This window comes from Manis javanica, chromosome 9, assembly GCF_040802235.1.
Source record: "Manis javanica isolate MJ-LG chromosome 9, MJ_LKY, whole genome shotgun sequence".
NCBI lineage: Eukaryota > Metazoa > Chordata > Mammalia > Pholidota > Manidae > Manis > Manis javanica.
Window position 1 is genome coordinate 13,470,613 of NC_133164.1, and position 15,344 is coordinate 13,485,956.

Here is a 15,344-nt window from a genome sequence, read left to right on the forward strand (position 1 = left end):
AGTTCCATTGGCATGCCATTCTTCTAAAGATTACTATCTAAAACAAGCTCTTTTCAACTCATGGGTTTATATAATCCAACGTCTATATAACTACATGGATGCATTTTACGTTAAATAAGTATTCTACAAGTATTACCTGCAAACACACACTACCCCCAACTACACATTCTTTCGGGGACCCAGTTTCTGGAAGTAGGCTGCTTAGTGCCCACCTGACCTGTGTACCCGTGGCTGTCACACTGTACTTTTCCATCAGCTAACCGTTCTCTCCCGGTCCTGGAAGATGCCACAGGCTTTCTCACCCAAGGCTTCCCAAGAGACTTGCAAAAGAGCAGCAGGTGCCTCCCAAATGGTGGCTACAGCAGAATGGGGGAATTTAAAGAATAAGCATCCACTTATATATGGAACCTACATGGAGAATTCTCAAATTTAGGAAACCTAAAACGAAGATTGACAGTTCTCAGGTGTGTGTGGGTGGGGGTTGGCGTGCCAATTCTAAAATGCTTCACTGTGGCAAGTTTATAGCAGACATGCATGTGTTACCTTTCTGCGTATTATGGTTTACTGTTAGGGTCATCCAGAATTCTACAAATTGTATATCTTAATAACATGAAACTTTTATTAATGCACCTACTAGGTGCCACTGTGGATGGGTGCTTCACATGCGTCATTTTCTTTAACCCTGTTAACATTCAGAAGCAGGGGGCTCGATTCCATTTTCCAGTCGCATTTCCAACTGCATTTGCCCTAAGATCACAGAGGAGCGAGGACCAGGGCCGGGAGCAGAGCAGAGCTGTAACCCTAAAACCTGCCTCTCACCTCTCTGCCACCTTCCCTCTCTAACCATGTGGAAAGTGCGCAGTGAGTGTCTTTACAAGAGTTCTAATTCTTGCCAATTCTTCATGGACATTTAAAAAACAATCCACAGTATAACTTAATATTAGCCAAAGCAAATCATAACTTATAAGGATTATCTCTCATCCCCAAAATTACATAGTTCAATTCAAAATCAAATCTGTTGTTTTGCAACGTCCACGCCATTGATCTCCATTCACGTGGGTAAACTGGGGGTTTCCTGATGTGAGAAATGATGTGCTGAGTCATAATACTCAAAGTAGGAACAATAACATGTTAATGTGAAAATTTTGAAGTCTGCATAAACTGCCACGGCCAAGGTTGCTGGGCTTCAAGATAAGAAACTCCTAAAATGAGCAACACTGTCTGGCGACACCTGAGGTCTCAGCATTGCTGAGCACAGGTCCAGAATCTGTGCATATGGAGCTGCGTGTGCACATCTGTTTGTGTGGAGGGAAAAATACACTGACAGACTTGCAGCCAAAATGCCTGGGTCAATTAAAAGCCTATCATCATATTCAGAACCCTTAACAGACTACCTGAAACATCTTAGCTCAAACCAGGTGTTAAGGAAGATGTACGTAGGGTGGGTTCTCAGGAGAAGGGTCTCAAGGGTATCTATCCCTTCCACAGTTTCAAATTTTTAAAGCTTTGACATATCTCAAACTCAAGGCTATGACTGAGTGAGCAAAAATAAAGAGAAGAAATTACACAAGACTTTTTTCTTTCAAATGGTTTCATGCTAGGTCCCTTTCAAACCTGCCTCTACTTGAGAGCAAGGCATCTTACAACATTTATCCTTTCTTCTGGGCCACCAACATTTCAATATGCATTTCCCTGTGGCTAACTTGATGTACTGTATAAGGTAATGGATGGCTACATCAGTGTACTCCGCTTAAGGGTCAGTACCCTTAAAAATAATAGCTAACATGGACTATGTGCAAGGCACGGTTCCAAACAGCTGGAATGTTTCCAACCATCTCACTGAATGTTCACAACAACCTCATAGAAGCTGTTATCCCCTTGTAGAGACGAGGAACACAGGGCACGGAAAAGAGTAGATTCTTCAAGGCTACACAACTAATAGAGTCAGCGCTGAGGTCCACTCCCAGGTAGCTGGGAGGTCCTGGATTCAGGGTCATCACCCTGAAACAGTGTGTGCATGCTGCCTCTCTTCCCCGTCTCTCAACCCTATCTCCACAAGCATGCTCAGTCTCCACTCCAGGAGAGCTGCAGACAGACAGAGACAGTCCTACCACACTGCTGGCTGACCATCCTTGCTGAAAATGTCACAGAGCATGGACTAGCTACGAGAGGCTCCAACGTCAGCAGGATGTGGTCTCTGCTTCGAGATGTGCCTGGTCTGGTCTGGAAGATGGACCAATAAGCAGGTGCTCACCGCCCTGTGATTGCGGCAGAAGCACAGGGTGAATGGCAGCACCCAGGAGGGCGGCTCACCAGCATGGAAGTCCTGCAGGGTAAGCAGCATTTCGCCCAGGTGGGACAAGGAGAGGGGGTGGTGGGGGGCAGGGGTAAACGCTGTGTCACCAGGAAGCAGGGAAAACTGACAGGAATTGTGACTTCATGTACTGGTCAGTAAAACAAAACACAGTTGCCAAATACTTGGTTTCCAAGCAGATTTTTAAGTCATGGTGGCATAACAAAAACATCAAAGCAATTCTGGTGATCTGAGTGGCTTGTGCTACCACTGATCAAGGTAAAATACCACAGAATAACGCCTACACCTTCTTAATATTTAACAGTCGAAATCTATTTTGTTTTTAAACACTTGGCACTTTCATGGAGTCCCTTATCCAAGATTCTATGAGCTATTTAATAACGTCACTTCATTCTCCAAATAACCTTGGGAATGGAGTAAGCTTAAGTAAACAAACATCCATAACTCATGAAATTATAACAACAGAAGGGAGAAGTTAAATATCTTGGCAAGGTCACCTAGTGAGATCGATATTCCTTTCCACTTCACCCAGGCAAAATGTGTGCAATCTAGAAATGTCCTTCTTGAATTGTCTATTGTTCATTTAACTTGACAGGTAACAATAATGAATTTATCAGAAAGGAGACAGCTGTTTATTTCTAACTACTAAATAGCCACCATGGTGAAAAACTTTACCCAAGTAAAGTTTAAATCCTAAAGTAGAAACTAAACTAAATACACACCAGGAATGAAGAGTGCTGGAGATCAACAACTCCAGGGTTTTAAAAACAAAACAGAAAAACCGGGAGGAGGATAAGCCCCAAACATGAGAATAGCTGTGCCAAAACGTTAATAGTAAACCTCATGTTCTAAAAAAGAATAAATCTAAGATCACGATGCCCTGTTTCCTCAATTAGGGCAATTGGTTCAGTGCCCCAACTTTGCATAATTTGAAAAGAGTTTCAATCAAGTCTTACTTGGAACAGTTTGCTTAAGAAAACAAAGCAGACACTCAGGAAGTTAGTGGTTTGGACAACAAAGCAGTTGTGGTAATAATGTACTTAAATTTCAACCCCCTGGTAGGGTAATCATGCCAAGGGGTAGCTGTTACCATAAGCTTGCGGGAGGGCAGACGTTTTTTTTGGATTTGATAGGTTTTGTTTAACGAAAAGGAGGAAGTTGGTTTGAAACAGCCCAAAGGAAGGAGTTGAGAATAGTTTTCAAGGCTTTGCAAGAGCCCAGTCCGGAGTCATAAAACAGAATCATAACTTGAATGACAGCAAGCAAGCCACACAAAGGGAAGAAAATGGGGAAATGGTGGAACACAATCACAGTCAGATGTAACTCTTTCAGAGTTGCAATTCTGACAAACGATTATAGCCGGGAAGGAAAATCTTTCCAGATATGTTTTAGGGAGGAAGGGTTTCAGAAATAAATGGCCACTGCACATAAAGCAATAGACTGCTTGTAGTGCTACAGCTGCAATCGTCACTTCCACTCAGTTTCTTCTCATCAACAAAGCGCCTACTGAGTTCCTTGCACGGGGTAGGAAATGTAGTGAGAACTTGGTGGATGAGCTCAGTTGTGTGTTTCTAACTTAGGCAACCAAGGTGGCCTTGTTTTATACAGGACTGTCCTAGAAAAAAAGAAAGCACCAACAAAACCAGGTTCTGAGGTCTGAATGTTTTTTAGAGTGTTTTAGGAATTGGGTACAGGAGAGCAAGTATTTGCTCACCAGAAATTTCACCTAGAGCATGTGGCAAGCAGCTGTCTCACTGTCGTTCCTAAGGCCCAGACACAAGCATGCCTTCCAGGGCTGTGGGGAGAGATGCTATTTGGTGCTGGGTTGTTTTAGGAAGATTCATGCACGATTGAGAGGAAGGACGGGAATGTGCCTCCCATCTCCGTCCTCTCAGAGGCTTTCCCAGTCAACTGAGACAGCAGAAGGCTTTTCTGCTAATCCTGAAAGGACTAGTCTAGAGATAAGAATTCCACTTACCAGGCACTGTGGTAGGCAAATAAGATTGAGATGAAATAGATGTTTTCTGACCACAGGGAACTTACTCTCATGCAGGCCAATGAAAACACCAAAGAAGGTCAGAACTTTCCTTCAGGGGTGCCCTCCAAATGCCAGCTCTCCTTGGGTGGGCCCTGCCATCAGCCTCAATTATCTGTCAGTCTTCTCTGAGTCATGCTAAATCAGAAGCACCAATTACTAAATGGTAGCAAATGCCCACCAAAGATGTGCTATCCCCTAAATATGCCAAGTCAAAGTCTTGCTTAAGATATTTTAAGACCTACGAAGCCAGTTGATTTTTGTGTTGCTAACCACTTTGTACCTTATTAATCTTCCTAATTTTCATCTCCCTCTCCTCTAATAGAAAACAGATAAAGTCAAACAGAACCATAGACCAATGGAACAGACTAGAGAGTCCAGATATAAACCCAAGCATATATGGTCAATTAATATATGATAAAGGAGCCATGGACATACAATGGGGAAATGACAGCCTCTTCAACAGCTGGTGTTGGCAAAACTGGGCAGCTACACGCAAGAGAATAAAACTGAGTTATTGTTTAACCCCATACACAAAAGTAAACTCGAAATGGATCAAAGACCTGAATGTAAGTGATGAAACCATAAAACTCTTAGAAGACAACATAGGCAAAAATCTCCTGAATACAAACATGAGCAACTTTTTCCTGAACGCATCTCCTAGAGCAAGGGAAACAAAAGCAAAAATGAACACATGGGACTACATCAAACTAAAAAGTTTCTGTACAGCAAAGGACACCTTCAGCAGAACCAAAAGGCATCCTACAGTAATGGAGAATATATATGTAAACGACATATCTGACAAGGGGTTAACACCCAAAAATATATAAAGAACTCACTCACACGCCTCAACAACCAAAAAGCAAATAACCTGATTAAAAAATGAGCAGAGGATATGAACAATTCTCCAAAGAAGAAATTCAGATGGCCAACAGGCACATGAAAAGATGCTCCACATCACTAATTATCAGGGAAATGCAAATTAAAACCACAATGAGATAGCACCTCACACCAGTTAGGATGGCCAGCATCAAAAAGACTAACAACAACAAATGCTGGTGAGGATGCAGAGAAAGGGGAACCCTCCTACACTATTGGTGGGAATGTAAGCTAGTTCAACAATTGTGGAAAGCAATATGGAGGTTCCTCAAAAAACTAAAAATAGAAATACTTGGACCTGGGAATTCCACTCCTAGGAATTTACCCAAAGAATACAAGCTCTCAGATTCAAAAAGACGTATGCACCCCTATGTTTATCACTGCACTATTTACAATAGCCAAGATATGGAAGCAACCTAAGTGTCCATCAGTAGATGAATGGATAAAGAAGAGGTGGTACATACACACAATGGAATACTATTCAGCCATAAGAAAGAAACAAATCCTGTCATTTACAACAACATGGATGGAGCTGAAGGATATTATGCTCAGTGAAATAAGCCAGGCGGGGAAAGACAAGTACCAAATGATTTCACTCATTTGTGGAGTATAACAATGAAGCAAAACTGAAGGACCAAAACAGCAGCTGACTCACAGACTCCAAGAAGGGACTAGCAGTTGCCAAGGGGGAGGGGAGGGAAGGCAGGTGGGGAGGAGGGAGAAGGGGATTGAGGGGTATTATGATTGGCACACATGGTGTGGGGAGGATCATGGAGAAGACAGTGTAGCACAGAGAAGGCAAATAATAACTGTGGCATCTTACTACACTGATGGACAGTTACTGCAGTGGGGTATGGAGAGGAGACTTGATAATATGGGTGAATGTAGTAACCATATTGTTCTTCATGTGAAACCTTTATAAAAGCATATATCAATAATGCCTTAATAAAAAAACAGATAAAATCAAGTTAGTTGATTTGTTGGTTTTTCTCTGAGTTTTATTTAAATGAAGTCTGTGAATTCCCATAGATATCACATGTCATTTTTATGCCTCTTTTCCACCATTGGGGGTAATTAGAATCTGGCCCTCTTTGCAGTTCTCAGGCCTTGATAATCCCTTGACCCACTGAATTTTACGAAAGTCATGGAGGGTCTTTCTTTGCACAGGGCACATCTGAGGGTGTAGATGTGAGCGAGCTCCTTTCTCAAGGGGCTAACATGTTCTTAAAATGCAGGCTTTGTTTTAATTAAGTCTGTATTTTCTCTAAGGCCTTGGTATAGAGGGCCTGTTATTTGTAAATATTACCAATTTTTAAGCTATGTTGTTTTTCATAACCCACAGCTGTTGCGTTTTTAATTTCGTAAGGTAAATTGGCGAATGGTAGGTGTTGTATTTTCAAGTCACCACAGACAAGAGCTAATAAAGACATCTATAAAGATAAGCCACATCTTAAACACTACACACAATTAAAAAGCAATCTTAACAATAGTTAATACAACACAGTAATAACTAATACAAGGTGTTTGTTCCTTCCTAATTAGTTCTAAGCATATATACACATATATGCACATTATATACACACGCGCTCTTAGTTCGCATATTATCTCTGTGAGAAGAGAATTGTTATTATCCTGACTTTACAGGTGAGAGTATAGATACACAGAGAGAGTAGGCATAAATAGAAAAAGGAATGAAAAAGACAGAAAATAGACAGGAAGAGAGGCCATTAGTGGGAATGGATATTCAATGTCACACCAAGAATGTGGAAAAGAGGAAAACTTCTCAGAGTCCATAATTACTGAACTGAGTTTAACCAAAATCTGAAAGGAGAAGAAGAAATGCCAGTGGTAGTAAACTGGATAAGGTGACTGAACAAAAAGCAAGCATAGAAAAAAAATTACACAAAGAATAGGTTTATGTTCTTCGCATAAACCAGTTAGCCTTGACCTTTTGAGGAAAGATGAAAAGTGATTTTTTTAGGATTCTCGCAAAGACATTCTTAATTATCAGGAAAATGTCCTTAATAAAGCAAACCATGGAAAATATGGTTTTGTTGTACATTTATGATACCAAACCCTGAAATAAAGTATCATTTAAATAAAATACTTAAATGACAAGTTTCATTTCATTTCAAAATATCATTAAAATGTTTCTAATCTTTACAGCACAGTTTCATTTTTTATCTCAATGTTTGGTGTCATGTACCTGTGTACAAATCTCATTATTAAAAATGTGGAGAAAATGTATAAATCAGAACACATTTTTCTAACATGGGTAGGGGAGAAAAAATAATACTGGTAATGAAACAATCATTTTTGTTTCGTATTTAATAAAATTTAAAGTGGTTTTTTAAGCTGTACAAAAGAAACTCCCTTGATGAAATATATAAATATATACCATATTGTCACAAAAATAATGAAATAGTGGGAATCATACATCTTAGAGCAACCAGACTGACTCATAGTACTAGTTTAGTCCAGGTTCCCTTGGACACATTGCTGACCTCTTTCCTCAATTTTAAGAAAGGTAGTAGCAAGGAAACCTACTTTAAAAGGCTACTGTAATAATAAAATAATATAATAAAATAGGGCCTGCAATGCTCTGCTTGGTACAAGGTAGGGAACTAAACATGTGTTAGCTATTACTGTCACTATATTTCATTATATAAGCATTTACTATTATGCATAAAAGGTACTAAAGACTGAATTAAAATTTCCTGAAGATTCTTAAATTCACCAGAAAAAAAGTAATGCACACCTGATCACCTGTCATAATAACTACTTTTTAAAAAATTCTGTAACATTTGATCTGCAGACTGAAAGAGAATCACCAGCCCAGATGAAAGCAATACACATGCATACACATGTGGCTTTCTACAGAGGTATATGGGTATATTCTCATGGATGACAAAAATACTGGATATGTTATTATTTCTAATTTAGCATCCCTGGGGTTTTCCCAATACAAAGAAAGAAGACTAGGGAAAACCATAGAAATCAACAGCTCATAGTTCAAGAACAGCAACAAACAAAGTGATGTGGAAATGCCAAAGCTTTCACCTCTAACCAGGACCAGTCGCATCTGGGTGTCTGTGCCACTCCGAGGGCACTTCTAAAAACCCTGCATCACTGACCACTCTTTATAAAGGTTTATTAGGTGGAGCTTGTTAAGGGAGAGTTAACAGAACAAATTCGAAAGGCTAATTCAAAATGAAAAATGGCATTTCATTTAAATAGCATTAGCATGTTTCTAATCTTCAGAAGCACACATCTCAGTTTCCATCTCAGTGTTTTGAGAAAATGGAAACTGGTCCAGATACCAGAACCTGGCAAGTATCACTCTGGACCGACAATGATGAAGGCAAGCATTTATGTTTTAGTTGTCACCATCTTTCCTCCATATCTTACACCTCTCTTCCGCTTTTCCTCTACTTGACTTCAATTTTATGACGTGCAGTATGAAGTTTAGAGTTCTAGATCCTATGCCTTGAGCTACTGAGAGACAAACTCTATATAACACTCATGCAGTATTAAATGCATCTTTTGCCAATGTAGCCGATAATATGTTTACTCTTGAGTGATGTTATTGAATACCATTTATCAGTATGTCTCACTTTCATAAGGCCATGTAGGATATTACATATATTAATGGGGAATATGAATTTATATACATTTCCTGTGAGCTAGAAACATGCAGAAGCTTACTTACTTTTGCTCAACAAAGAGAGGATCAAAGAATTCCGTTGTGATTTTGTTTGCATATAGGGAACAACCGGTCATTGAGCATAGCCCTGAAAAGTGTCATAGGGAAAGAACCATGGTTAGTGTCACTTCATCAACATCCTGAAGGACCTTGTTTGGAAGAAAGTTACTATTTACCTGACAGTATGAATACAATCCCAGCCAAACAAGCAATTTTAGCTTTGGCTTTATCTGAGCCTCCGACTTTGGTACACTTCATTCCAAACAGGGCAAATATGGAGCCAAAAAAGCCCAGGCTGACAGCAGCAATCATAAGTCCTCTACATGCCTGGATGTAACCTGCAATTAGAGGAGGTCACTTCCATTAACATAGAACGTGTGGCTGTCCAGGGGGAAACCCTCATTTTACGTTGTTCTGAATTATTATTCTGTTTTCCAATACATAATGAAAATTGTTAAGCCACATGGCAAGACATATGAGAAAGTAAGTAGGGAGTGCCTGTTCTATATCACACGTCTCAGTTTGGCTTATGCCTAATCCTCAGGATACATCTCTGAGTATTAGTAATCCCATATTCATAGATGAGGAGACTAAGGTGCACAAAGGTTGTATGATATGCCAGGGATGAGTTAGAAAGAGGCAGCAATGGATTCTTTAGATCTGACTACAAAATCCCATGCCACGCCACCCTTTTCTGCAAAAAACACCACCTGCCACTACTTCCACCCTCTTACTCTTTTGCACGTCAGCCTTTTTAAATAGACATTTTAATGGATTTAACATTCTAACATTTACTGTTGGACAGCAAGTGTTCCTGAAGGGTCAAACCTGCCAGTACTTGCGAAAGCTTAAAAATGAGACCATCTGACATACCATCATGAACCATGAGGCATATAAATCAAGGAGTATTTAAATGACATTTAAAAATTTTCAGGGCACATGGAAAAAAACTGGGTTTAGAAAAGCATTGGTTGTTTATTTGGAGAATATTTTATGCTTATTAAATCAACTGTTCACTTATAAATGGATACTTTCAAAGCACCCTGCAAGCTTACAAAGTTGGTTTGGTGGGACCATTCCTCCTGCACCGTTCACTTTCTCAGTCACACATGTTTTTTTTGCAGGGTGATGGTGAACTTCAGCCTGGCTTTTGTCTAGACACTAACAAATTTTAAATTAATAGAATTTAAACCAAAGAACTTTTACCACATAAGGTAATTTTCATTTCGGCCTGAAAAAATACCATATTTCAATCTGAAATAATGAGGGCATATATTAGTGATAAGTAAATGTGTGTTAAGCAAAGAAGCATACATATATATATATAAGGTTTATATGTGGAATTAAACTTCTTAATTTGAAAAAATTAAAAAATGCCAAGATACAAGAAGTCATTTGTTGTGTGTGTTTGGGCAAAGCCTACAATCAACAGTAATTCTAAGACCATGATAACCATAAATTCAGGGAATAATTTATGATTGAACTGGCAGGTGGCCTCCAGTTTTTTTTGTTTTGGGAAAGAATGAAATTTTAAGTTCTGATCCTATCCCCAGGATCCATTTTGAAGAGCGCATGAGGGCTGCTCTATTTAATTGCAATAAGTGTGGACCGCAGTGACAGCGGTGTTCTATTCTATAGTGTGAACTACTTCCAGACGGGAAATAATTTCACTGATGGTGAGGTCTATCAAAATCAGCAAAAGAAACCCACTTTTTGCAAATTCGAATACTGAAGGCTCGTTTTGGTAGCCATAATCACACTGCAGGGCTGTCTGGGTCTCTGCTGAAAATTACTAAGCCAGCTCTGTTTTAAACTTGACCCTCCAGTCTTCCAACCAGAACCCAGGGAGCAGGCAGAACCCAGGGAGCAGGCAGAACCCAGGGAGCAGGCAGAACCCAGGGAGCAGGCAGAACCCAGGGAGCAGGCAGAACCCAGGGAGCAGGCAGAACCCAGGGAGCAGGCAGAACCCAGGGAGCAGGCAGAACCCAGGGAGCAGGCAGAACCCAGGGAGCAGGCAGAACCCAGGGAGCAGGCAGAAGCACAGATCTATTTTGTACTATCGACAGAAGAGAGGGAGCCTGTCGGTTCTCTGTAAGATTAAAGGTCTACCAGGAAAACCACAACTGGCTCATCATTTACCCCCAGAGCTACTAGGACAGTGTGGTTTCATTATATTTTTAGACTAACCTTAATCTATGATTCTGAGGTACTTTAGCTGATTCTGGTTGCAGTCCACTCAACAGACAAAACAGCATTGTGTGATGTAACCTCGATGATATACACTAAAAATATATAGTACAAAAACCCATCCTAGACAACATTATCATGCACTGTAATTTGTAATGACTTTAGTAATATTACAGGCTTTGTGAATAGAAAATGCAGGAGCCTGGGAAAAGGTTAAGTCCTACAATTTGATCATTTCGAACACAGAATGCATTTTCCAGGTGGTAAACAGTGGTCAGAATGCCAGGCTGATGCATTCAATCCTTAATATGACTAAATAGTTATTTTAAACTTCATTTGACTACTACTTATAGTATAGTAGGACAGACTTCTTGACACAAGTACGAGAGGACAAATGGAGAGAGCAGGTTCTGATGTGGGCTGGCCTTTCCTCAGTGCTAGCCAGAACTCTGATTTGGAAGCTAAGGTGCGTCTCTCTGGTGTGAGAATAATAATGACTTGCTAACTTGTCACATGCAGGAGAGAAGGATCCTCACCAGCACAATCACTGGCTTGATTGTCTGAAATGGGGAGCAAAGAGCAGGGGTTGGGCTTCCTGCCTGCCAGTTGTAAAAAGAATATAGTTGTTGGTAAACCTGATGTGTGTAAATCAGGGCTACCAGACTTTAAAACACCCACAGACTTAGGTCTTAGGTGACTCCCCAACACATTTTTTCAGAGTTTATTTTTTGCAAGGCAGACCTCAACAACCTTGCTATTCAACAGTTCTGGAGGGCAAACCTTATAAGTCACACCATCAAGTGAAGTGGTAGTAAAAACCTAGTCAAGGAGGCCATTATTTTTGACAGGTCTAATTTACTGACACTGTTAATAGCTAATTAACACATTAAGGTGCTGAGGCATGAACATATTTACTTAGAAGTTCTCTGAAGTATAATTTATAGCCAATTCTCTTAGAAGAAATGGCAAACATTCCCACTAACAAAAATAGATGGCATACAATAAAAACAACCTGGCTGAAAATGAGTCTCAGTTGCAGTACAAGTGGTGCTTGGACAGGAATATGGGTTAGCAATGAACAGCTCATTCGACTGTGAAATTTTCAATTAGTAAATACAGTGACTTTAAAGTAATGAATTCTGTTGGAGGAAACCTTCAAGGTGTCCCTTAAAAGTTAAGTGTTTTCCAAATGACGTGAACTTTGTTTTCCATTGCAAACCAGCAAAAATGAAATTATCCACTTGGTGGAGACAGTCTCCTAGGAGCACACACGTTAGTTGTGGAATTAAAGGGTTGGGTGTGAGAAGAATGTGCTTTTCTTATGCTAGTACCTTTGTGTACTTTTTGCAAGTTTTGAAAGGAGAGTGGTGTGCGGGAAGACATGAACTCTGAATTTCAGCTCTGGTTCTTCTGTTTACCCTCTGTGTGCCCTTGATTATGTTACCTAATTTCTCCAAGCCTCAGTTTTCTCATCTGTACAATGGGGGCAACGGTACTTACCTCACAGGGTGAATCATATGAACATAGTGTCTGGTAAGTGATAAGAAACTTATCAAAGCTTCCCTTCCATCACACTAAGATAGATTACAAGCAGAAATAAGACTTGGGGTCTTAACATGCCATGCCATTAAATCGACATGCTTAGATTTTCTCAGCCTCATTTTCCTCATAGGGAGATTGGGGTGACAATGATACCCCTTGATGATGAGGAATCAGAGTTTTGACCTCCCATACAAAATAAAGATTAATGATTTCATCGTCTGTGTCCAAGAAGTTTGTTCTTCCACCTCAGCCTAGACCAGAGGGCTCTGTGAGCCCCTCTCTCCCTTCTTGGATTTTCTTCTCAACTAGAGCTTCTGCCTCCTTTAAGGGACAGACTGGCCTGCTCAGGCCTGCGGCCACCATGGCCCAAGGTAACGTAGCCTTCTCCGGCCACTCTAAAGCAATGCCATCAAGTCCAGAGCACAGCCAGCTTGCTGTCGGCAGGATCGCCTCAGAACCAGCATCTAACAGATGCAGCTGCCCCCGGCAGAGTGGGGCAAGCGGCGGGGCTTGCTCCGGGAAGCTTCACTTGTAGGTGGGGTAGCCTCTTCATGTGAAAATGTAGTGGTGGCACATATTATTCTAGGAGTTAAAGAAAAGTAAGTTTATCGCCTTGGGGTAGACAATGCCTTCTTAAGTCACAAAAGGCAGAGCCAGCAGGGAAAGACTGATACATCTGATTATAGTACCCATTTCAAAGTTTTGTATAAGAAAAGACATCATAAATTTAAAAGACAAGCAATGGGCTTAGACTGCAACACGTATAACAAGTCAAGGACTGACATCTAGAATTTTAAAAAACAAAATCATTTAAATCAAGGGGAAACAGCAGACCATAGGCATAAGGTATGGACAGGCAATTCAAAGAAAACAAATAAATGGCCCATAAATACATGAGAAGATGGTAAAAAAATCACGGCAATCAGGGAAATGTCAACTAAAATGATTGCCTGAGACTGTTACGAGTATTACCTGTAGTACTGGATGAAGAACTTAGTGATAAGAATAGGAAGAAACAGACATTCTCATGAACCGTTAGTAGGATGTTATTTGGCAGTATAAAGTGAATATTAAAATGAACTGTCTACTGCTCAGACAAGACCACTTCTCAGTATCTACTTCATAAACACATGTGTGCACAAAGAGGTGACTATAAAGATTTTTAATACAGCACTAAGAACAAATGAAAAGCTGGAAAGGGTCCAAGGTCCAATGATGGGTAAATGATTCAATAAACCAGTTTGCCCAGACAAATGAATACTATGCAGTCATTAAAAAGAGTTCCTTTGGCATGTACTGACTTGGAAAGATAAGTTATTAATTTAAAAATGTTGCAGAACAGTCGTGTGGTATCATTTGCTTTTTTAAAAAGTCCTTTTCTAGACACAAGAGCACACATGGAAGGCCACTTTGCAATTTGGGTTGTATATATGTCACTCTTCCTATCTTTACTCCATTCTCAATTCCCTCTTGATAGCAAGTCCACTCTTACCTGAGATGCATAGGGTGAAAACTTTATTCTATACCCAATGCTCCTCCTGGAGCATTTATTTCTCAGTCCTCATCTTTGTCCCCTACCTGTCTCAGAGAAGGAAGAGTGCTTATCTGGCGCGCAATCTCAGGTAACAATACAGTCACAACAGAAGAATGCACTTAGCACAAAAGCTGTCAGTCCCACATTCACAAATGCAAACCACAGAAACACGAATCTGCCTGTTCAAACCATCTCCCTGGATGTGTGCTCTATCGAGCACAGGAAATTCAACAGCAATTCAGAGAATCAACAGTGTCCAGGTACTTATTTTACACAACAGGATACGACCCAGGTGTCACTCATGTAAAACCAGACACGTATTCTCTTACACAGAGCTTCCATCAAAAACCACATGAGCAACAGTTTGCTTTTCATGGCAAGCACCAATTTAGGGAAATTAAACCTTGTCTTTTATTTACTCAGCTATGCAAATACAAATTTGCAGGTCAGTAATGAAAGAAAAAGAAAACACCTCAATTTTAGAAAAGAAGAAAGTGACTCTCCTCAAGTTTCTGCCGGATCTCATCTAGTCATATTCTGTAAAATCCTGGGAAGAAAGTGAGGCTAGAACTTGAGCAATCATTGTGTCCGGGACATCTACTGTTCCCTTGACATTAAAAGACAGCCAGTTTTCCATGTGAACATCTACCTGTTGCTCTAATGCAATGCAAGAAAGCACCTAGCTAACAAGAACAGTGCAGAAACAATCTAGAGATGAATAACACGAGGGGGACACGGCGCTTAGAACTTGTCAGTCTCTGGCACAAACTTCTTACAGGCCAGGCTTCTCTACGGTCTGCCCCTGCCACACCAGCGAGGGCTGTTTTCCTAAAACTTGGAGGAGGCGGTAAGAACGGGGCAGACACGTTTGTAGAAGCGTTTCAGGGGCAAAAACCACCCCCTGCAATATGTTTCCTTTTCTCCTGCCTACTTTAAATAGATCTAACAAAACAGTTAAGCGGAGTTCAGGGCAAGCAGATGTAGCTTTGACAAGGCATTTTAATCAGAAGCCAGCTCTTTTGGACAGTGCTGGGTGAAGGAAAGAAGCCCCTTCTGCGTGACTCCGTGTCCTAACAGTCCCCGAGAGACGGAGGTTCCACAGCCGGGACCTCTCAGCTGCTTCCCTCCTCCCCCGACGCCTCCATCACCC

General features: G+C 40.6%; 1 protein-coding gene across 2 annotated transcripts in view; it reads right to left on the reverse strand.

Moving 5' to 3' along the window:
- CLDN10 (claudin 10) overlaps positions 1–15,344 on the reverse strand; it is a 99,859-nt gene that overhangs the window by 8,725 nt on the left and 75,790 nt on the right. For both annotated transcript variants that reach the window (XM_073212443.1, XM_073212442.1), the window contains exons 2-3: positions 9,108–9,269; positions 8,938–9,019 (exon numbers count right to left, since the gene is read on the reverse strand). In XM_073212443.1, coding sequence (XP_073068544.1) covers positions 8,938–9,019; positions 9,108–9,269 — 244 coding nt within the window. The remainder of the gene's footprint in view (positions 1–8,937; positions 9,020–9,107; positions 9,270–15,344) is intronic.